Source organism: Plectropomus leopardus, chromosome 12 (assembly GCF_026936395.1).
Source record: "Plectropomus leopardus strain MGB_pleo_1.0 chromosome 12, ASM2693639v1, whole genome shotgun sequence".
Lineage (NCBI taxonomy): Eukaryota > Metazoa > Chordata > Actinopteri > Perciformes > Serranidae > Plectropomus > Plectropomus leopardus.
The window spans coordinates 29,976,436-30,002,507 of record NC_142187.1 but is presented as its reverse complement, the minus strand read 5'-3'; the positions used below and the strand labels follow the sequence as shown (position 1 = coordinate 30,002,507).

The 26,072-nt window shown below is 37.8% G+C and overlaps 1 protein-coding gene across 3 annotated transcripts in view; it reads left to right on the top strand.

Moving 5' to 3' along the window:
* Positions 1 to 26,072, top strand: part of LOC121951725 (netrin-G1-like) — an 82,049-nt gene that overhangs the window by 35,529 nt on the left and 20,448 nt on the right. For all 3 annotated transcript variants that reach the window (XM_042498176.2, XM_042498177.2, XM_042498175.2), the window contains exon 3: positions 1,189 to 1,832. In XM_042498176.2, coding sequence (XP_042354110.1) covers positions 1,189 to 1,832 — 644 coding nt within the window. The remainder of the gene's footprint in view (positions 1 to 1,188; positions 1,833 to 26,072) is intronic.

Genomic DNA, 26,072 nt, shown 5'->3' with positions numbered 1-26,072 from the left:
CTCTATAAAACACCTCTTTAAGTTATAGAGAGACAAGCTTCTGTAATTTGGACAGTACTGAAAATCATACCAAAGGGGTATCATAATGACCTGGTGATACCCCAATACAGCTCAAGCTTACTGCAATTAATAGTTTCCTGTTTCCATAATATGAAAAAGGATAGTAAAATAAAAGCTACTTGTCCATTGCCATTGTATTATCATATCAAGGAATTTATGAAAAATTCCTTATACCTTTGGATTATTGGTGCCTTTTTTACACAAAAGAAGCAACACTGACTCAGATGGCAAGAGTTCAACAATTAACAAATGCATTGCAGTGTTATGATGATATAGTTTTTGAATAATATACTATTTCACTGGATGCACATTTCTCTTTGTATAGCATGGGCTTGTGAGGGCCTGGGCAATATATTGCCATTATATCAATTAATCCTGGTATAAGACTAGATATCATCTTAGATTTTGTATATCCTAATATTGCAAATGTTGTATTTTCCAGGTTTTAAAGGCTGCATTACAGTAAATTTATGTAATTTTCCGAACAGACTGTTCTAGATGTTCTATTATTTGCCTTTAGGCAAGGAAAGGCAGGTTTATTCATACAGCACATTTCAGCAACTAGGCAATTCAAAGTGCTCTACATAAAACATCAAAATGCATCGAGACAGTGCGAAAGCAACACAGTATAAAAGGACATTTAAATGCAACTGATAACTTAATTAAAGACCTAGAGAACTGTAAATATAAACAAGCAAAAAATACTAAAACGGGTATATAATATAAAAATAAGAATAACAGTGTAGTTTAAGAGATGAATACATATTTAATTTAATAGATGGCAGTGGAAATTATATTTGCATTACTGATTATTATTTACTAAAAACTAATTGTGTAAATATCTATAGCCCTTCAATAATGTTGCAATATTAATATTGAGGTACTGGGTTGAAAATATCGTGATATTTGATTTTCTCCATAATCACTCAATCCCAAATATTACTCCAAATTCAAAGTTCTGAATTTTGGATCTTGAGCTCTGCAAACATTTTTTTGTAACAACTAACTAAAATTAGTCATTGAAATTGGTACCTTTACAACATCTACGAGACGCACCGAACGCATTTTAATAGCCTGATTGCAATGTGCACTTATATTTGTGTATCCTTTTTGTTTTGTCTTTTATAGGAGAATCCTTATATGTGCAACAATGAATGTGACGCCACCACTGAAGAGCTGGCTCATCCTCCAGAGCTGATGTTTGACTTTGAGGGTCGCAACCCCACAACATTTTGGCAGTCCTCCTCATGGAAGAAATACCCAAAGCCCCTCCAGGTTAACATCACGCTGTCATGGAACAAAACCATCGAGCTGACTGATGACATCGTACTGACCTTTGAATCAGGTCGACCTGAGCAGATGGTCCTGGAAAAGTCGCTCGACTACGGCCGGACCTGGACCCCATACCAGTTCTATGCCACCGACTGCCTGGATGCCTTCACTATGGAACCCAAAACGGTCAACGACCTCACCCAGCGCACCCTGCTGGATATCATCTGCACTGAGGACTACTCCCGAGGCTACGTGTGGAAGAATGACAAGACGGTACGATTTGAGATAAAGGACCGCTTCGCCCTGTTTGCCGGGCCTCGGCTACACAACATGGCCTCGCTGTACGGCCAGCTGGATACCACCAAGAACCTGAGGGACTTCTTTACCATCACCGATCTGAGGATTAAGCTGCTGAAGCCAGCCACAGGAGCCACCATGGTGGATGAGAATAACCTGTCTAGATACTTCTATGCCATCTCTGACATTAAGGTGCAGGGCAGGTAAGAACCATTTATATTTCCAACTGTTTTTTTTCTTGAATAGACTTAAGACTTGAAGTTTAGCTGCTTCAGCAGCTTTTTTACAGTCTCAGTTTGTATAACCTATTTAAAAAGGTGCTGAGTGTGCCGAGAAACAAACTAAAGTTATGTTTACATGCAGTGGTTTTCACCAAAAAACACTGTGGGTATCCTTCAGATCTAAACAAACATGTTGCATTCAAAACCTTCCTCATAAAACATTTATAGAGCAGATTTTATAAAATTCTAAACCGTGCATGAGTCATGTTTACCTCTTCTTCTTCTTTTCTTCTTCACTGCCTTTGTGCATTCCTGCACGGCTTTTCACAGTCAACAAAGTCCCAAAAAAACAGAAAACCAAAGTGAAGGTCTTTCACTAAAGAGGCTTCAATTTTTTGTAAACTAAAGCTGGCATTTGTTGAGGCAAATAGTTTGTCAAACAGCAGTTTTGCTCTAAGAATCTGTATCAATACTCCTCAGATTCCCGTAGAACTCAACATTGGAAAAAAAAACAGATCAATACTGACAGATGTCATGGATGGACTAATATATACATATATGGACAGATAATATGCAGCACCAGTCATTTGTTAAAAAGTGCCAACAATTTGCAGGTTTTCATTCCAAACAAGACAAAACACACTGATTACTTCAAATGGTATTAACCAATCTACTTTTTCTGTATTTTGTGACAAAATTACTTCTTCTCTTTAGAGTCGATTTCTGGTATCGCTAATCTGGTCTGATATACAAGCTTAAACCAGTTTGATTTTGTGCAAACCAGCTGAACCACATTTGTCATTAAGTTCTGGCATAATACATATTACAAAGTCGCCTACATCAGCAACCTGTGATAACAGCATCAAAACACTTAATCTTATTTGTCTAATGTTAGTAACAAGCAACAATGTGATCTTCATACTATTTAAATGTAATGTCTGTTTATAAACTGACTAACAGAGCCACTACTGTCTAACAGGCCATGTGAAATTTATTAGCAAGCACGGGCAACACAAAGGAGATCAAGTTTCAGTAGAAGTCAGAGGGGGGAGAGCAGTGCACGTTGTGTTTGTTTGCTAAAAAGTTTTTTTTTGGTTTTTTTTGAGGTGACATGAGGAGGCTTGGCAGAGTTAGTCTCTCAAGAAAACGAAAGGACTGTGTCAATATAGCAACATTTTAGATTTGAAGCCGATGAAGGACGTGTCCTCACTGTCCATAGGCAGCAAGTGTGCCATTTTGAGCTGAAGTAGGCTACCTGCTAAACACGGCAGAGTTAGTTTCTCAAGAAAACTAAAACTGTGCCAATTTGACAATATTTTAGATTTGAGGTCAATGACCGAGGTGTCCTGACTGCCCATGAGCGACACAGCACTGCCACTTTGAGCTGGTCTTTTTCTATTATATTTCTTTGGCTTGCTTTGAAAGCTTTGCAGTGGACGAGGAATGGCTGATTCATTATGGTGATATGAGAAATGATCTGCCGGATACCTCCTAATTTCACTATAAAAACCTAAATCGCCCATGTTCTTAGACATTTCTGGTTTGCAGTTAGGACACAGCATATATATGTTCCACTCAGGAGCAGCTGCTGAGTCAAGTGAGACATCAAGCGGTTTGATGTTTGAGTCACTATCAAACCTCAGTTTTTCGACTTGTTCTGATGATCTGGTCTTGGCACAACAAACCATATATGTGTTGTTTTTCCTTTTCTATAAAGGGATATCAAAAATGCTGGTGCTTATGATTTTAGAAGGCACCATCAGCTGGGCAGAAATGTTAACGTGCCGCATTCTGATCACAAATGAAAGTCACTGAATGCACTTATGTGAGGATACCGAATTGAGTGAATTGATAAATTACATTATTGATTGAAAATTAAAAACGCAAAGGAAAGAAACTTCAAGGCCTCCCTTCCTTAAGCCTAAGTCTTGCACAATTTGTACTTGTAAACACATGGCAGCCAAAGTAGTCAGGTGACCCAGAGTTAGTTCATCTCAGCCCAAAATTCTGTTTCTAAAATGAGTTTGAATCAGCATGAGCAGATGCTGAACTCTCCTCTCCTAAATTACTTATTACAACCCTAACTTGACAAGGACAGAGGGCTGGGATTGCCTCCTGAGAGCTGTGGTGAAGAGAAGAGTTTTAATGCCTGTTTCTCTGCATTTTTTATTGCAGACACACATCAAGATTCCACAGACATCCCATAATCCCATAATATGATATTACGATTATTGGGTCAGGTAGCACATAAAGTCTGGATCTGTGAACTTACTTAGTAGTTATATATTATCTCTTCAAACACTGTTGTCAGTTCAGCTGAATGACAGAGAACTTTTCTTTTGATAAAGGCAACTTTTAGATGATGATATGAACGCATTTACATCATCAAAAAACTTTGTAACGTTTCTCATTGTAATAAATTAACACTTAAAAATACTGCCATTCGCAACTGATACACACATTGCACATCACCATACACACAAGTCCCCTCAATTGCGGAGTGAAGAAGAATGTAGCCAAAAAGTTTAAGTTCTCTGCTTGCCGTTACGTTCAGGTACATTACCATTAGCTATAGAAACAGACAGCTTTACTGGTCTCCCTGAAGAGAAAAAAGACTTTATGTGATTTAGGTGAGCTTGGAGATGAAGTCGATTTCATATTTTATCGCTCATTATATGATGATTTAAGGGCTCTTTTTAGTGAAATGTCCTCAATTTGAGTTTTTCTGGATGAATGGTTTTAAGAAACGTGAGCTGTGTTTTAGGAGAGAACCTTTTGTGTGGCTAATTTCTATTTCAATAGTCTGGGTAAGGAGACAAAGTTCATGTTAATGAGAGGTTATGTAATAATAATTAAAAACAAACTAGAATTAATAGAAAGCATATGATATATATTTTTAGTTTCATCAAAATTGTGTTAAATGATGTTTTGCAACTTGGAAACAGCTGAACAATCTATAAACACAACATGGACGTTTTATCAGCTTAGAAAGTCCCAATGGCAAATTTATTAGCTAATAGCAACTGATTTCATCATATGCAAAGCAACATTAGCATTTATTTGGAGTTGTGTTCCCAGCTGATAAATTTAACTTTCACTCTCCTTTTATCTGTGGTTTGGTTTCCATCCACTCCTGAGGGAAAAAATCAGACTTTTTAGCAGCTAATGACTCACTAACTTTGTCTCTCAGCCATTCAGTGCTGAGCAGGCAGTCTACAGAGCATGTGTATCCAATTTTATAGCTTGAAAACACTGATGATAAAAACATGTTTGGAGACCCAAAAACCAAAACAACAACCCAAAAAGACATTTAAGAGGTTTGTTCAGCTGAGGGAGATATAACATTGGTTGTATCACTTCAAGCATCCCCCTTGACATCACACATGCGACTTTTATCCGTTGTTAAAGGACCAGTGTGTAAGATTTAGTGGCATCTAGTGTTGAGGACTGCAGATTGCAACCAGCTGGAACTTCTTCCAGTTAGAATTCCTCCAGTGTTCATTGTTTAGAGGGTTTTCACTGAAGCAAATATCAGCAGAGGTCTCTTCTTTTTAAAACAAACGAACTGGGTGATTTAAATAGCGAAAAACACTTCATAAAGCAATTTCATGCGAATACGCATTTCTCCAATACTGTTTTGCATGTTGGAAACGGGCTGATTGATCAGCATTTGCTGTGTACTCAACTTTTTTTCTCAGATAACTTATTAAAACACTGAATAAACCTGTTACAGGTTTAAAAAATCTGTGTCTTACCAAGTTCTGGCTACTGCAGAAACACAGTAGTGCAAAATAACAATCTCAGTAGACAAGGACCCCCTCCCTATGAAGATATTTAAATATTAGGGCTGTGCCCCACTCAGAATTATTAGTCAAATCAGATTCAGCAGTTTAATACGACTATTCTATGATTCTTTTTTTTTTCATATGTATTAGTGCAGCTTTAAAAAAAGGGAATTTATTTATTTTGCTTCTTTGAATTAGTCTATAAGTCTAGTAATCCATACTCTATATACAATAATGTTTTCTTATTTTTCAGATTTTAAAACCTACATTTTCAGTTCATTAAGAAGGCTTCCTCTGCATGTCATTAACACAGCTTGCAATGTTGCAGCGTATGATACATTCATCAGTGAGTGATCAAAATGCCTCTGTGATTTTCCGGGAATGGAAACATTGTCGTTTCATGATGCATGAAAACGGCCCACATGATGGTCGTAAAGCCTCTACAGCTGCTCCAAATGGGACCTGTGTTGCTTGCTGCAGTTGGTTTATATGAGGATAACTAGGTTGGTAATGACCCATCAGATGGGCCCTCGGTGAATTCAAACAGTTAGTCCCTAATTAGGATTCAGTCGACTTCAATGGCAGATTAGAACCATTAGCACGTTGGCTAATTGGTAGGAGACTAATCTTGTAATTAAGAGCATTTGCAGCTGATTAAATGGTAATCATCAGAGACACATCAGTGAAACGTGCAGACATTCAGAATTGCAAGGCCGTGGTTCCAAATTTAGCCTTGCCCTGTTTAATAATGAGTAGATTTATGGCTAAATGTACGAGGTTTCCCTTTTGAGCCTGCTGCAGTTTGTGCTTTAAATAGCACATATTTGCAGAAATCTCAAGTATCTTTTTATCATCTTCACAAAATGTGAACAAATCAGAACATGAGCTGTCATCACTGGCAAAAAAAAAAAAAATCAGACAACACTTGATGTTTATGATCACATGCCACAAGTTTTTCCCAACAGAGGCGAGTGCTTCTCAGCCCAATCAGAGATATACACGTTCTGCAGTCAAACACACCCTTCCAATATTCACACTCGTACTGTAAACATGAATTGATGAGTTCTAAATTGCAAGACATGCTACCCACTACAAAATAGCATCTCCTACCAATATCTTATTTTGCCATTCATTAGAGAGAGTGGCAAAAGGTTGGATGGGAGGAAAATAAGCTATTTTGCCCAATTTTCCATCCTGCCCCTGGGCATCAAATTCAATTTTCCACCAAAAGTTTGCAGTGAGAAAGAAAAGAAAATAAACATACGATTTCTGTCCAGAGGTGGATCAGTAACTCACTTGAAAGAGGGTGATGGGTGGGGGGGGCGGCTGATTAGAGTTCCCACCAGCCTCAGCAGCCTTCTGGCTACAACCATATGTGAAAGCCTTATCGCAGAATGGCCATCCTGTCTGAGAATTTCCAGAATGCTCCACAAACCCTGATTAACTCATACACAGCTGAATATTTGCAGTGTCAGGTAACCTGCAGATATGTTCACGAATGTCACAGCTCTGAATCGATGGTAAGGGTGGGCAAAATATTAAATATACTCAATGTATTGCAGTTTGTTTCACGTGCAATATATAAAATTACTATATTGTGAGCATCGAATATGAATTGTCACGTTAGTTTTTTTTTAAGCCCCCGGCATGAGACTCGGTCTGCATTTTGGTTCTTTTGCTCTCTCCAACAGCTTTCTGCCTCTCTCTCGCTATCTCTCTCTCTCTCTCACACACACACACACACACAAAGCTGGGCTTTTGCAGAGCTCAAGACCATGACTATCTAGTCACATTTTCCCACCATGTAACACTTGTGAGACGTGCATTATTAATATTTGAACTGGAGAGAACTTACAGTGATTAAATCCTTACGTTTATTGGCACCGCAATAACAGTCTTACTTAATGAGTGGTAGTGGCGGTAGTGTGTTTTTGTATCTGCAGAGCTCCAATTGTGACTTTTTAGTCCCATTATGCAAACATGGAGCACAAGTACGACTTAAAAATCATTGCAATACATGAACTGGAGAGCTGTCAGTTTGTTTCTAGCTCACAGTGAATTAATTCTTATGGTTAAAGGCACCACGGTAGCAGTTTAAGTTTCTGCTAAAACACTGACATCCAAATGTTGAAATGTTGACCTGAAGCTTCAATTAAACAGCAAAACATAAACACTTCTGGCTTTCAAAATAAAACCACCATGGGTTTCATTTTATTTCATTTAATTATTACAATACTTTAACTTTACTATAACTGTACTTTATTTAACGTCATTATAACAGTGTTTTATTAAACTTTATCATAACAGCAGTTTGACTTTACATCAACTAACTAATTATAGTACCTACTTAACTTAATTATAACTGTAGTTCATGTAATAATTTTGTATTTTCATAGTTTACAATAGTTAGCAGGTATTGCAATATAGCCTGAAAATATTGTGATATTATTTAAAAGCCATACCACCTAGCACTAGATAGTGGCATGCTTTAGAAACATCATAGTTTTTCCACAATGATCTGTGAATGTTTTTGCCTCATTTTATACTTTTATTTCAGAAGTGACATAATTAATTCACTGTGTTTAAGCGCTTTGCAAAGATAAAAAGCTAAAAATTAGTCACAAATGGATAACTTGTTTAATTTGAGGAAAATGTTATCAGGAAAATCAATCACAGAACAATTTAAGTCCCTTAAAATTGAGATAAAAGCAATGAACTTTTTTGAAGATCACTTTGTCACTTGCTTATGAGTGTGTCATAGTATCAGGAATAACTATTTCAACTTCTTGTTGTCACTTTAAAATACAAATTCAATAAAGTTGCAAACCAGAGAACTTTCAGCAATCGACAGTGGAAGATATACCAGTATGTTCACCAGTATCCAAGAATTACATTCATACTGGATGATTCTGCACCTCATGACTTATGACCAAATGCCAGCGGTCAGCACTAATGAAGAAAGCAGAGAGCCCTCTGAGGATTCAGGCAGTAAGTAAGGGTGTGCAGGTCAGGGTGGTGGGTTTTCAAATACGAGACCAGATTTCATGAACTGCCTGCTTTTTCATATCCCTTTCAATAACACACACATCTTGCAAAGCCATTATCCGCTGCAAACCTTCTGCTCACTGCGACCCCCGCTCTCTTTCACAGTGAATGAAGCAACGTAAATATGGTGATCGATCACACACTTCACATCCATCTAGTGTTGCCATATTGCATCAGTGTGGAGAAAGCTGACCCTGAACTATACAAAGTTGTGCAGGTATCTACAGTGAAACTTCCATTAACCCCTTGAATCAACAGTAAATCAAGTTGAACCCCAGCCATACATTAATCATACTGTAAATGCCACGCACAGATAACGTGGGAGGACTTCTTCTTTTTTATGTTGCCATTTAATATAAAACACATTTCTCATTTAACCAAGGGTTGGGGTGATATAGCCCAAAATGTAATCACGGTAAGATGTTCATATCAGTCAGTATCAATAAATATCACGATAAATGTTATATCATTATTTTTTAAGTTTAAAGTCTGAATTTTTGCTCCTTAGTCTAAGAAAACATACAGTTCATTGTGCAGGATTTCCAAAAAATGTATTTATGTGTGGCAGGCAGCCACATTAAAACATCTGCCTCACATAAAGATTTTCGAGCAATATTGTAATATCTATACTGTGTCACTATTCATTGCTCAACACTCTCAGAACGCTGAGTGTACTGTTGTAACAGGTGGAGCAAGAGAACACCAGCCACAGGGAAAATTAAACTTAACTGTTCATTGTGCTAGGTCTAAAAGTTTACATTCACTCAGTCAGCACCCTGCTTCACCTCTTTTTCATTGATCTGATCTGCTCTGACCAAATTACCTGATCAATTTTCCACGCCGCAACTCAAACTGTTGCTGAGGGTTATGAATAGCTCATGAGTTTTGCCTGTGCTGCATTAAACAGACCCCAAATCAGAAATTAGAGAGGGGACAGAATGATAAAAAGTGGACATATGCATGCACACACACACACAAAAAAAAGGTGAAGAGCATTAGATGAATCAGCTACACAAGTAGCTAGTGTAGCTAACATTATGAGGCAAATTCAGTTGTTGGGTAGCTCAGCACTGTTATCCGTTATCAAAAAAATCTGACTATAAACAACTTTATGAGCGTGCTGAATGTTGCAACGTTATAATGTTACTGTTCACACTAGCTTGGTGGCTGGGCTGGTCTCATCTTCTTCCTTTACTTCCTCTGTTTAATGATGAGTAGCAGTTGATGTCTACGGTGCATTAGTACCATCCATCTACCGGCATGGGGTGGTTTAATCAACTGGAACATTTATCCAGCATTTCTAATATTTTCATCCAGATAGATTATATCAAGATTATCATCATGATCATTATACGGTTATGCAATACTATGCAATATTATTATTAGGGCTGTAGACGAGTCATAATTATGCCAGTCAAACTGGATTTAGAAGTTCAATACAAATACTCGATGATCCGTTTTGTTCTCCGTACAATATTACAAAATAAGTTTGAATGGGCTCAGTGTGACTGCAGCACTTGCATAATATAGTAAACAAAGTTAACATCGGATTGCAAATGTGCAACAACATTTTTTGCCAATACTAGATATCACCAAAAGCCAGATACAAGTGAAAAGCACTCAGCAGCAAAATCTGGTGACCAAAATGTTCCCTGAACACTGCACACTGCACAGTAAAGTATGACTGCTCAACTAGCAATCCCAGACTGAGGGTCTCCAATTGATTATTCGAATCTCCGACTGTCAAGGGGCAGCCCTAATTATTATATTTCTTGTCTAGAGTAGGATTTAATATTTAGCCCCATTAAAGCAAAAAAGTGTCAACGCAAGGCATGTTAAGATGTTTCATTTTTGATGTGGCTGATGTTGCTGATGTGGCTGAATGTGTATTAATTAGTATTCATAACTTCATGTGTCAGTAGTAGTCAGACAGAAGGCTCAGAAAACTAAGAGCTGTACTTGATGCCATGACCACTTAAACTATTGCAATTAATTTCAACAAAACAACAAGCATGTTGAAGTATATAAAACAGAAATATTAACACTTTTCCTCTGTGAGTCTGCTGCACAGGTTTACTGAATGAAGCTTATTATCTGAGGGCTCTTGGCAGTCATTGTGAGAAATGTAAGAAATCCCTAAATTAAATGCCTGAGGCAGGTTGAAGCACAGCCAGCACACCAATAAAAGCAAATAACATTTCATTCAGAAATAAATCCCGGGAAGCTCAAGATGCCACACATGACATCATAAAAACACCAGAGTAGATTTTGCCTTTAATAATCTAAGAAAAAGTTGATAAATCTGGCTTCACGCGGCTCAGAATCACATTGCACTGAAAATACTGGGACAAATCCCCCTGTGAAATGATCTTGTATGATAGAGAAGACATGAGGAAAAGGCAGAAGGGGGATTATTCTTTCCACCTCTCCTGAGCAGAGTCGTGTGTGGCGGGGCTGGCCGGGCTATTGATTTCTAATGTTATTCCACATCAACAGAAAACAAAAACCTTGAACCGTGCAGGCTGTCCCACCTTTCACATCTCGCTCTCCATCGTTCCTCACTTATTGATCAGATGTCTGCTCGTTAATTAAGACATGACCGCTACCGGCTGGCTGCGCGGTCAGAGCTGCACATCTGCAGGGCTGCAGCGGGGCCTGGGAATGAGAGGCAGTTAATCCATAAGTGCTAATGTGCTATTTCTCTCATCCCCCCATGTCATTCTCTATTTTTCCCAAACTGTTTCTCTCGTTTTTCTTTTTCTTACCTCCCTGCTTCTTATCTTTTCTTTTTTTTCCTTTTACCTTGTATACAAACACTGTGTCAAAGTAACCATAAAATAACAAGTTATCACCAGGGCCACGGGTCTGATGTGATGGTATTAGGCTTTTATAACAGACATATAAGGGAAAATAGCATCATAGTTGGTGGTATTCATGCAGTTAAGAATGAGTGGGATTTAGTCTAAAATAAGAAATGTTATTTTGCCATTTAGTCTAATACTACAGGATTAACTTTTATTTAAGCTATTGTGTTTTTGTATGCAACGTATTTTAAAACTTATAATCTTTATGAAACAGCATTTAATATGCCTTCATCTAAATGGGTCTAATGTTGGCTTTGTCACATGATTCAGTGAGCTTTATGACAGTTATGCTTTTATCCAGCGGACTCAGACTTCAGACGCAGAAAAGTGCAAAGGAGCAATCACTCCAGTCCAAATTCCATGTTGAAAATTCAGAAAAGTTCCATCAAGCCTGAGTTCATCATCATGAACACACCTGACATCACAGCAACATGGCTTCGTGCACAATGAAGTGAGCAAAATTACCTTTTCATTAATTATTCTATTTTATGAAGTATTTGATGTAGTGTTAAAATGTGCTGTAATAACTTAATAACTTAATAAATTAATAAAAATAGGAAAGTCCCTTCCTGAGACGCTAGCAGGACATGGTTGGTACCACTGGATTAGGCCTTCTAGTTTCATATGACACCAGTATAATCAGCCCAGTATGGCCTCTTAAAGAGGGGAATGTCGGCCAGCGATTAACATGATAAAAAAAATATTACCGCATTAATTACAGAGCTAATGCGGTGAGGCTGACAGCCCTGCTAAAACTAATCTCTTCTTAGGAACTTGTTTGTGTGGCAAAAGCTATTTAAATGAAGTGATAAATCTTACCACTTACTGTAGCATTCCATTATGAATGGGCGAAGTTTGAATTTAAGAACAGCTGGTGCTTATTAGCTCCAAGATTATTTCTTAAAATCTTATTGATCACAAAACTATAACATTTAATCCATTTTTTAATTTCGGATATGCCATTTTGATACTAGCAATTCTTGTGCAATTCAATCCCCAGTGAGACTCTACTTTGTAACACATAAGGAAGTTAGAATATCTAATGTTAACATGACTGCAGGCTTGTAGAAATTTAAAAAAAGAGAGAGATGTTTTATTCCCTTCTGACTTTCTGTGCTTACAAATATTAAACAAAAGCAAATTTCAAAGACAAACAAAATATCCTGAATACTCCCTCTGAGGTATACATGAGAGTTATTCAAAAGCAATTTGGATACAAAAGAACAATAGTTTTAGATGAGATATGAAACATTTTACTGTTATTATGTGCTCCCCAATGTTCCCCTCGAGCTACAGACAAACTCTGAATCCCCCTCTCCCGGTGGGAATCCGACGCTCATAAAAGTCCCGTATCACACTTCAGCTGGATCTTGCACTTAAAAAATCAGTCTTAATGTAGTTCCTCCATGGTGCATTCACAGGACGGGCATTGCACCTCGCTCAACCGCATATAGAAGATCTAAACCCAGAGGATAGAACGCCTTTCGAGGGTTGCATATAGATATTCAAGAAGAAGTGTAATATTACACCATCATCAAGTGTATGATGTCCCAGGATATGTTCTTCCTTCGTTTACTGACGTCCTTCTGTTCCAAAAAACAGCCTTCTCACTCTGTTTTTGTGTCTCTCTCCCTCTTTTTCTCTCGCTTGTACATTTATAAGGCAGGACAGGATGCAGCAGGAGGAAATAAATCAATATTCCTCTGGAGTGAGTAAAGAATGTTGTTGAGTAGCTTGATGGAATTGGTTGTTGATTTTTTAGCTCAGTGGGTGGAAATGATTTCATAATTTTTGACTGTTGCAAAGTGTATTACTGCAAAGCATTCAGAGTCACACAGTGTGTCGCTCAGTTTTTGACCCGGACCGTATTTTTATTCTTTTTACTCCTTTTGTTGTTGTCACATTCAAAGTTATTTTGCACCAACATTCACCCTCAACTTTGAGCAATATGTAATCTGTTTCTCTCCTTTTTGGGATGTTTGCTGCACAAAATGGATGCTTTTTCTTTCAATGACTGCTGAAGACTATCGCAAAGTCTGCTGTTTGAAATATTTGAATATTGCCAAAGGTTAATTATTCATCCACTGTTTACATTTTAAATCCTAATCACATAACTAGTGCAGAAAAGTAATCGTTTACCTTTATCAACCTCTAGAGGCGATGAGAAGATACTGGATCTTGCCCTCTTTCCAGACTATAATTCAATAATATATCGATACTACAATATATTCGCAGTGTTAAAGTAATACTTTGCCTTCACACTGATCATTTGTATATGACCTACTCACCCCCTGTTACACTGCATTTGTGTCTTTGTTTTTGTAGCATGCCTCCACAGTGAACAAAGAACCAAAATACAGAGAAAATTCTTGATGAACTGAAGTAAAAGTGGTAGGTGTTTAACAACAGCAATAATATTTAAAACACTAACACATATGAGTAGTGCTCCTGGGCAAAAGTACGGGGGTTTAAAGTCTGCTTTTGCATTTCATTGAGCAGAGTTCAAACGCACACACTTCCCCAGGCTTGCTACTCTTCTGTGTTTCAGACTGTTCAAGTCTAACTGTTTTAAATAGTACAGTTTTAGGGAAAATTCGTGTGTTTGGGATGTACTGAGCATACAACTAGGTAAATGAGACTTGGATTGTTCTGCACAACTTGTGTGAGAGTTTGTAGGTGGATGTGTGGATATAGTTTTGCTGTTATTACACACACTTCCCCTTTCACTCCACTTTTACTACTTTAAATTCATGAAGAATTATCTTGGTTTTGGGATTTTTATTCACCCTGAAAACATGAAAAAAACAACGTTTTCTTCACTGATTCAATGTAAAACTGGGCCTGAACAGGTCTGATTTTTAAGATCCGCTGTAGTGCAATACTGCACCAGCCCCACTACCGCACATATGACCAATTAGATCCACAACCCCTATCAGATCCACGGCCTTCATATTCCAGCTGGTGCAGAAGACAGACATGGAAAGTCAGCAGTAAGAGAGTGAAAACGGTAGAACAATAAATGAAACTGTTAGTATTCTCATTTCATTTCAATATATTTATCATCCAACACCCACAATTCCACACTCATGGGTTTTTTTTTCTCAAAGAACAAAATTGATCATTTTAGTGCAGATATGCCCTGAGTTTTATATTTTAGGTCAAATACATATTGAAGAAACACCTTTACTCAGGATTTCTGCTAGAAGCTAGAAAATGATGCTGGTCATGGTCACTTCAGATGCAACATGCCTAAAGTATTCCTTGAAGTTTAAATATAAAATATGTTAAAAAAAAAAAAAAACAAAAAAAAAACCTAGAGAAAATTAGATCATACAAATGATACAAACTTTTTGGTGACTTGTCTTTATGTGGTGAGGTTGCATCAGCAAAACTGTTTATGATGCTAAGCATTTTCAAACGTGGCTACAGCTCTTCAAAAACAGAGCAAAGATTCAACAGAATTGTTTACTGAAAAGGGTGTCATGCATTGTCCATTATTCAGCAGTTGAAAATACTTGGAAAGAGATAAATTAATGCGGCTGAGAGCCAAAGTAAACACAGAGTCAAGCTTATCAAACACACGATGCTCATTCTCCTTTAAATGGCTACACTGAAGTCTTGCCCTTCACATAAACCACACCAGCCAACACAAACAGCACACACAAAATCACTGGCTCTTATCCAGCCTCTTACATACAGTGTACACACACACACACACACACACACACACACGCACACACGTGCCTCCAATCCTCCAAGCCCGTGCCCTGTGAACCATGACAGCTGTAGCCAGCTTGATTGACAGAGTTTGAAAGTCAGGTTCAAGTGCAGGTTCACACGACCCCCAGCGTTAACTCCGCTACCACCGTAAGGCTCTCTCCAGCTCTGCCAACGCCTGCTCACTTATCTTCCACCAGATGTCTGTCACATGCTGCGATGTTTTCTGCCAGTCATCTTCCAGTCTCCGGCGTTTAATTAGTGCTCATTAAGGCCTGGGCTTTCTTTGTAAATAATATATGGAGAGAAAAGTACACCAACATAAGCTGTCTCTAGTGGGCCAGAAGCCATGAATAGTAAAATCATCAACATGTGCTTTTGCTACACTTATTGTATGATCAAGCTTTACTAGTAGTGGAACAGACAAGGTTGTTGTGCCTTCATGACTTCTAATGTATACGTGTGTGTGTAGGTATATGTGCGTGTGTCCTCACTTGATGGGGTTTTTTTTTCTCATTACATTCAAGTATTAACAGTGCTTCTCTGAAAACAGATATTTTTTGTACTTTCACCCTTCATTCTGTAGTAGGTGAGTGCATGCAGTAAGCATCAATTGCATGCTTCTGTGCTTTCAGTCACTCACACACACACACACGCACACACAAACACACACAGAGCATGCAGCCAGCCTCTGATTTCCATATTAATATGTCTTCCCATTGCCGATTTCTTCACGGCTTCCTCCTTGTCTCAGTGGCTTACATCACATGAATGAGACGGCCCTCCCAGGGCTGAGGTGGGTAGACATTACCATACTGTATGCCTACATCAATGCACAACCTCAATAATAGGCCCTGTCATTGAAACAAATCACAGGCTTTCAGTGGCAGTGGCCCAAGCCACGTAAATTCAAATTTCATTTCGTCTCTGCAGAAAATTGAAGCAGGGGGAATTAACTTGTGATCCATTCCTAATATTTCTCCAACAATTTGGGCAGGCCTGGCGCGGCTACTTTATATTTCGATGGGGGACGCAAACAATTTGCTTGAGATGTATTACATTACACCCTGAAGAATGACAAAATTGGCCACAGCACAGAGCGACGAAAACAAGCCTAATCGGACTCTTCAATTTCACGGTGACACAGCCCGGTGTAATGAGGTGACTCTGACTCCCCTCCTCTCCTCGTAAAAGCGCTCAATGCCATCCGAAATGTAAAAAGAGTCAATGTAAAGTAACTCTGTCAAACTCATTATGCTTGCTGGATTTTCCTTGTTCCCGCTCAAATTACTCTTGTTGATATCACAGACTTTTTGCTTTTCATTTCTGTATCCCCTGCAACCATGTGGTATGAAGTTTTCTAAAGGCAGTTTGGACGTAAACCGCTTTTGCTTTTTTCTGGATAATGAAACTAGTTGATTCCTTATCTAATTTAATTTGATAAACCTAAAATCTCATATCAAGTTAGGATACATTAACGGAAAACTTCATTTTTTTTTATCTTTTTCATAATCACTTAAATGTTTAACTCCATATTTATTTTTTAGATTACATTATGCAAATTATATTATTATCCATTTCAACATACATGTATGATTTCCTTCAGTCCAAAAGAGTAAACAGATCAGCAAACTAGATCATATTTAATATGTTTTCTGAAATAAAAATCTCTAGTCTATTTGTATAGCCTAACCTTTTATACTTTTTAACAAAAGAACCACAGGATATTAGAGTTTATTCCATTAACTGTTATATTGTTTTTTTGTAGATGTTTTTCCCAACATCCTGTTCTAAATGCCTTAAGCCTAAAGCCTTAACCACACACTGCAATTCTAGTGGGAAATACTGAATACTTTATTTGTTGGCCTAAAGTAGTCATATTTAAATACATTGAGACAAAAAACACTGGGGGCAGCCTCTAAATAAACAAAATGTGTTGAGTTTTTTATGTTGTAAACTGGCAAGGAAATTTAAAGTGCCTTTCAGAGACTATCCCTGACCCTCAGTTGTACGCCTCCGCAAACCAGAAAAGTTGCAGTTACACTGTACATCCATGTTAGTGAAAACACGTATGCCTCAAACACATCTTCCCCCAGCAGCACAGAACATCTATACAGCAGAGTTTCAAGGTGGACACCCAAGATCAGTGTCACCAATTCAGTATCACCAAATGTCTCCCCCTCAGTTGAGGAGATATGACATTGAGTAATGATCGCAGTGAAGTCCACCTTTTAATTTTTTGACATATAATGTCGTCACTTCATCATTATATCTTATTAGATGTCTGTGTGAAATTGTGCCATAATTGGCATATCTTGAGTTATGGCCAAAAACATTGTGTAAGTTCGCATTGACCCTGATTTTTGATTTTCAACCACCAAATGCCGATCAGTTAATTATTGACTCAAAGTGGAAGTATGTGCCAAATTTAAAGAAATTCACACAAAGTGTTCTTTAGATATTGTGTTCACGAGAATAAGATGGACACAAGATCATAGTGACCTTGACCTTTGACCACCGAATTCTCATCAGTTCTTGTGTAAAATTTAAAGGAATTCACTCAAGGTGCTCTTGAGATGTCAAGCTCACAATAATGCCATGGAAAGCTTTCTTGACTCAAAGTGGATGTTTGTACCAAATTTGCAGAAATTTCCTCAAGGTGGTATTCAGAGATTGCATTCATGAGGATAAGACGGATGCAAGATCACAGTAACCTTGACCTTTGATAACCAAAATCTAATCAGTTTCTCATTGAGTACAGGCACAGAGACCTTAACCTTTGACCTATGACCACCAAAATCAAATCAATAGCACATCATTTCTAAGTGAATATTTGTGCTAAATTTGAAGAAATTCTTTCAAGGCATTGTTGAGATATTGTCTTAAAAGAATGAGACAAAAGAATGAATGAAAGAACAAATGAACAAATTAATGGAAAAACAGATGAACGGACAGACGGAGGGACAACCCACAAACATGATGCCTCCAGCCACAGCTATCAACTGCACAGAGGCATAATAAAATAAAAATAAGCTACATATTAATGAAAAAAATTAAAAAGGAAAATAACAATGGCATTGCAGCCCAAGATACAGTATGAATGAATCGCTGAAAGTTTTTCAGCCTCCTTTCCCAGAAGATCTGAGTGGTCTGGATATCCCTAGCATGCTGTAGTAACTAACCAGTGTTCAAGCTGACCACTGATAATCGTTCTCCTTTGGCTCCAAATATGAGTATGTATGAGTATAAGTATGTCTTTATCTTTGTTTAGCTGAAGCAAAGTTTGCCGTTGCCTCTAGGACAGTAAGAGACAGGATCCCTCAGCTAGGGAACAAGACCAACTTCTTGATTTTTTAATGAAATTCTCAAATTTTTGGTCCCTCTGTACCACAGAATTCCTTCCTCTCATTCAAAAGACATAAAACAGCCTCTCTTTCCTTGTAAGATGTTTGCAGGTTGTTCTGTTTTTGACGGTTATTCTGGTTTGTCCAGGTAACACATTGACATTCATCTAAAACTTCCAGCAAGGCCAAAGTTTCTCCTAAACAGCCTTGATCTCTTCGTATCTGTCAGAGCTATCACTGGTCAGGATATGTGAGGCTCACAAAGTGTCTTGTTGAGGAAAGTTTCAGGAAGCCTCAGTATGTATTTATACAGCATAGAGCCGCATTACAGGTTCTGACCATGGGCGCCTTGTGAGAGAGAACAGGTGAAATATAGCTGAGGGAGAATGGTTTGCTCAGTCAGTCTGAGCAGTCAGAGTGGCAGTCATGGGTTAAATCTCTAATGGGAAAGACAGAAAAGAGGCTTTTCAGTCTAAAATGCTGTATAGATATTTCATAAATTTCTCAATAAGTATGTCTGCATACACATTTGCAGGTTTCAGGCAAAAGCATTTTGTACTGTGGGAGCTGCTGCCACTATTTTTCCAAATGTAGATAATATGCAATTCTCATTATCTTTATTTTTCTTATCTTTATAGCAGTAGGGAACAATGCACACACATTTTTAGCTACCAGCCCTTCATCAGTGCATGACCTGTCTCTGTGAGCCTCAGGATTATACCCCACCACAGGTGCAAACAATCAATTAGGTCAACCACATCATTGCCTCCACAGAGAGAGAGAGAGAAAGAAAACCCAGGTCGGACCACAGGGAGCCGGCAACAAACACCAGGCACATTTATAGTATTGTCTGCTTTTCAGCATCAGCGTCTCAGACAGTTCAGACTTCATCTCCAGGGCACTGGTGTGCTGATTTACAGGTCAAAAGATGTCTAGGCACTGAGGTTAAAACCATTCATCATATAAGTGAAACATCCATCAATGTTTTTATTCTTCTCCTTTAATACCAACGGTCTGCACCCACGTATTAAAGACCGCTGCTCCCTCCACAGGTGTTTTCAGTTATTCTGATTAATTGGACCTCAGGATGAAGTTGGCAGAGCTATGCTGGAAATTATGAAAGGTCACCAACTCAATCTACTAACAGGCCTTTCTTACAGCAGTAAATGTGTCTTGCCATTGTAATCAAGCTTGGTTCTTTAAGTACCATAATACCATAAAGAGCTGCAAAGGAACTGCGGAGACAAAGAATTACTACAAAAAGGGTCAAAAAACCACAAACAGACACAAAATAATAACCAACATACACAAAACTGCCAAAAAGTGACACGTAATCAGAGACACGTAATTACTGAAAAGGGACACAAACAACCAAAAATGACATAAAATTACTTAAGACACACAAAATTACCACAAAGACACATAAACTACCAAAAAAATACCTCGCAAAGACACAAAATAACTGTGAACTGACAACTACCAAAAAGAAAAAAAAATACCTCAGACACAGTGTTTTAAAAGAGACACGATAAAAATACACAAAATTAACCCAAAGAGACACAAAATGACCATTATAGCCATAAACTACAAAAACTACAAAAATGACCTTAAAGAGACACAAAATAACTACAAAGAGGCGTAAAACTACCAAACACAAGAAAAAAATACTTGAGACACACAGTGACTGCAAAGACACAAAACTATCACAAAATTACCCCAAAGAGCCACAAAACTACCAAAACATGACAACAAATTACTTCAAAGAGACAAAAAGAACAAAGAGAGAAACAAAGAGACATAAGACTCCTTAATTAAAGTGTAAAAAGCCTCCCATTTGAAAATGACTACAGTTAAGATCCAATTGAATTTTTTTTCAGTATCTTGGATAAGCAAATGTTCATGGTATGATCATAGTCAAGTTTCATATCACGATATACCTTGAAACTGGTATACTGCTGCAACCCAACTTTAAAGAGACACAAAATGACTACAGGGAGACATAAAACTTAAAAAAAAAAAAACACAAAAATTTACTTCAAAGAGACACAAACCAACTGACCGCCTGTGCTGACACGAGAATGAAGTGACACTCCCTCCTTGTGTTGTACTTCAAGCGTCTTTGTTCTCTGTCCGATATGGCAGTTACGGGCAGTTGATATCTGAACATTGTTGTCACAAAAGCAGTGAGAGCCCTGTGCAGGCAATCCTGCGTCTGACTCTCAGTCTTAGATATGCATTGGATGTCGTATACAGCTCCTTTAGATTCAGACACATGAGCAAAACCTGTGTGGGTAGACTTGTAGTGCAAACATTTTTGGCTTAAGCAACAGTGTGTCAAATATTAGCCAAAAACTTTAAGACAGGAGTGCTTCTGCAATAGTTTCCAAAGGAAATCATTATGCTCTATGGCTGCTTTTAGATGCTCAAGGTCCTGTTTCACCTTCTTTAGCAACACATGGCCAAAAATATTCACCACTTCAACGCTGGTAGCAATACAATCAATAATGTAGCTAAAGATAATACTGTAATTCTATATATATTACAGTAAAGGCACCTGAAGCAAACTACTACTTCTCGCACACGCTGGTTCAGTGAAAAGAATAACCACAGGGCACGCAAATAATTCACCAAGAATAGGACTAAGAATTAGGTGGCTGGGTTTCAAAGCCCAATATCTCCCTATATTTTTAATGCAGATTTTAAATATCCCAGGTTAAAAGGTCATCAGTAAATTATATTCTGCTTTATTCCTTAGATGCTCGTTAAACTGTTAATAACCGTGATTTCTCCCTATTCAAACACTTCTAATGCCTGAGATTTAATTCACTGTTGTTTATCAGCTAGGATTTTAGGAGGCAATGCAACAAATTAAAGTCGCATCATGCATTTTTCCACATTTACCTCAGAGCTGTTTACTTAACAGTGAAAAAGTTTTTTGCACTTTGGCAAAAAATTTAGTTTATTCAATAACAGCTTGATTACTTTAAATGTGGCCAAGATAAGGAGCAATAATTTACAGTTATTTATCTTAAGCAAAACATACAGTTAATGAAATCTGTTGCTTTAATGTGATTCTTTTTAGAAGTCACTAAAAGGTTAAACTTGAAAATTAGCGGAAAAAATAAAAGTTTCCCTAACCTGTCAGTTGAGGCTCCTCTCCTCTGAGGTTCTTATTTAACGAGTTCTGTGCTCCTCTCTTGTCTTGAATCAGAGATGCTACAGTAGAAGCTGTCACAGAGAAGAAAAGCGGTGTTAGACATAGTGAGCCTGTCAACACAGTGCCAAGAAGCTGAGGTTCGGCAGCAGACACAGGGCACTGCGGCTGTCTACTCGCGAATATCAACATAAACTAGCCCTTAGCCTCATCTAACTTCACTGCAGAGATTTGTTCTTCTCTTACATTTAGCACGGACATTCACAGGCCACAATTTAGTTCAAATCTGCATCACATTATTCACTAGGTGCAGCGTAAATCAGATGCAGCACATTATAATGTCTTCTAACTAAAATGGAAGGAAACTGTCTGCCTATATGTGTGTCCTTCAATTTTCTCTACAATCGCTCATCCGATCAACTTCCCACTTGGCAGGTGTATTCCTGACTACCCGAGGAAGTGTTGAGAGCAAGCTCTTGAGATCTAGTGGACAGATTTATTAGAAATGCACTTCTAACCACCAGAAATACACACTGTGTACTGTATGGAGAAAAGGACCCCTATAGACTCTCCATCACGCATTATACATTTAAGAGCAGATGAAGGAACAGACCGGAGATATTACAGTGCAGCAAACTCAAACATTTCAGGCTTTGTTGAGCAGCACTGAGGCCATTAATGTTTGTTTTGCATCTAAATAATGTGTAGCATTGCTAGGGAACCCAACTATGTCATGGTAGGAGCGTTTCTCAGGACCTGAGGAAGCACAGTGTTGATTGTGAAGTTGTTTGGATAACTGAGGCGGTCGTGACAGCACTCATTATTAGACAGAGCCTGGAAACTATGTTTCCTTTGTTAGGTTCATACATGTATATTGAGTTTCTGCTTGCCTAGATTCTGTCACTGGTCGATCATGATTATCATGTCAAGAAGTCAATTTTATTCCAAGATGCATCAAGATGCATTACATCCTCAATTGGCTATATTAATGCTCATGGATACTTTTTCATCAATAAATACAGGCAGTTAGCTAGCTCCGTTCTCCCACAATTCAATGCAACATTGTTACCATACTGTGCTGGTACCTTTATTATCCAGCCACAGCTGGGAAATCAACAGGCAATGTTACGTGGCTATAATCAATTATGTGTTGTCACTGCATCGATGCAGAAACGTCCACATTGTGATGCATCTTAGAAATGATTAATTTCAACTCCCCTACTAGCACTAGTACAAGTTCACGTGTTTCAGTGTCAAAAAAACCCTTTATTTTCCTGATACTCTCTGAACTGGAACAACTGTATTCACATTCTGTCTGACACACTCTGTTTTAGCACCTGCCTCTTTAAGCCCCTGAAAAAGCCCACTGTGCTCTGATTGGTCACTGTTTCTGGGTATTCTGAATCTCAGTGTGTCAATAGTAGCTGGGGAGTGACAATAGCGGTGAATAGGCACATTATTTATTGTAAATAGTCACTAAATAAAACATGAAATTATTTGAAATTGGGGAGAAATTAACACCTTTAGCAACCTAGATGACATGTTTTCCTGACTTTAGCATGTGGCTACATGCAGTAAAGCTGCAGCCAGGAAAGGACTGTATAGCTGTATTTTTTCACATTAAAAATAGCAAAAGTTTCTAAACACAACCGGACATGCTCTAGCAGGAGCATGATCCCAAATCAGGGAGAAATTAACATCAGCAACCAAGATTACATGTTTCCCTGACTTTGGCATGTCGCTACATGTAGCATTTTAATTGAGGCCGGAAAAAAAAATGTATAGCAGGAATTCATCCTGTTAAAAATCACCAATAAAGACCTCTTAACACCAGCTAACAGGCTCCAGCGTGAATTACCATCATAAATTGGGGAGAAATTAACAACGGCAGCAACCAAGATGACATGTTTCCCTGATGTTAGCATGTTGCTACATGTAGCAGTGTAGGTCACATGATGTAAACATCTGCATGTCTGACGCAGATGACCAAATAAAGAAATCTGTCACAATCTGTCATCTTGTGACAAAGTAGAAAAAATGTTGGAAACTGAGGTTTCAGGACATTCTGAAGCCTGAAGTTTTTGGCTCAAAGGGATTACTTTTACACATTTACATTTCATTATTTTAAACTTTGGCCACATGAAATATGAGCATCCATCAATGTAACAATTTATAGATATAATAAAACTGGGGAAAGCATAATAGGTTCCCTTTAGTGTAAAACCTTGGACCATTCAGATAAAAAAGATGCATATATTTTCTGACCTGGAATTAGATTTAACCCAACAGATAGTTTTGATTTTATTTGCCAAGCTTTTGATATATCTGTCTCTGATATCTCTCCCTTCACACCAGTTCAAAGAAGGTAATGTGAATTTCATTTGTGGTGTTTACAGCGCTGAAACATTAAATTTATAAAATTCCACAGAGGCAATGTCCTGGTTGCTCTTGACAATTTACAGACCTTGCTGTGAACAGTTTTCCGTAAGATACTTGATATCAAAGAAATAGTTCCAATAAAACAAAATAATGATAATAATTGGGTTTTTTTTACACAGATCTTGTTAGAAAATAAAATCAAAACTATCTTCATACTTTAAATACCACTTAAGGTAAAAATATGCTCTTTTGCAGTTCTAATTAAGTGATCCTCTAAGTAGTGTCCAGTAATGAGTCCCAGTACTCCTTTCTTTTAAACATGTACACCTTAACAAAAACAGACATCCATAAAAGTGCTCCATTTCATCCATTAAGATCATTTAGACCTGCAGCTGAAGAATGCAATTGATGAGGAAGTGACAAAGATGCTAAATTATCTCCAGTGTCTCCTAAGGGAGGGTCACTTGTTTGGATAATGGATTATACCAATTGTTATTGGTCTATATGCTGGATAAAAGGTCATTAAAACTTTATGAAATGTGTCTACGCAATGCTGCCGGTTGGACATACAGGAGACCTCTTCCCTCTTGTGGCCAAAACTGGGGATAGAAAAGCTCTCTGATTTCAATATGACAATGCCAGCGGCAAAAGCATCACATCCCAGAGCCCCCCTGAGTGCACATCCTCTTCTCTATCAGTGTGCAACGCGCACCGGTTGGGCTCGATGATCCAGATTTTGCTGGTTTTTAATTAAGTGGAAGGTCAAATCTCATCGCTCTTGACTTCAGGGAGCTGCTGCTGTCTGCATGGCAGAAGAGCTACACCCAGTCATTAATTTTATGGAGAAGGGACTTTAATTGATTAAAAAGTTAAGGACTATGGGGAATGCAGGGTGAGAGGCACTAGCATTCACTTTCTGTGAAGCTGAGCTGGTATTCAGTCGCATCCATTATGGCTGTGAATGTTGTGAGACAGCACTTAACCTGAGGAAAGATGGTGATTTTTTTTTTTAAGACTTCAGAAGTTGTTTTCAACTTTAAAGTTGCTGTGTGGCTGCAGAAATCCATGTAACTGCAATGATGATAACTTGAAGTTAAAGGTTTGCATGATTGTCATAATCTAAGGTTTGAATTTCTGCCTAATCACATTAGATTTCATTAAGTCACTGAAAAAAAAGTGAAATCCTTTTTTATAAAATGTCAAAAATTGCTGTGTGTGTCACTAAAACACATGATTTTCAAAACAAAACAACCTTATATTGGATTTTGGTTTTGAAGACAGCATTGATAAGTTTCACTTTCTGGTTAGTTTTAAAACCCAGTAGTGAGGTTTCAGCAAAAATGCACGCAAGAGACAGAACATTTCCTCACAGATTCAAGGTCACACGTCATGACGTCATGACATAAACTATTCCTTTAATGGACAAAGGATTTGTAATCACATAACATGTAAGTATTTATATACCATAAAACGGCATCAAGCCATTATAGTAATATCTATAACTTAAATAAATCTAAATATTTATAGATGTGAACAATTCAAACCCCAACCAAGCACCTTTCATTTTAAGAAGAATGATTTTTAGAATTACATTTTTACAATACAGTGTCTTATATATATATGTATAATCTAAAGTATTTGAGTGTATAATGCTTACAAATGCTAAATACCAGATTTAAAATACAGCATTATCCTTTGGCTGATGTTACCAGACATCCACACTACTTATTCAGACCTTATTCACTCAATTTTTACTGCTTATCATCTCTACAGAACAGGCTACAGTTTCCCGCAGCTATCTATCACTAATGTGAGATGTCACAGTAAGGCCAGGAAGTCAATTAGAATGGATGTATTTCTGACTGCTGCTGTCATTTCTCTGTCTCATGTTCACTGGTGATTGTAGGCAACAGATACCCAGCTCCTGGGTCTCA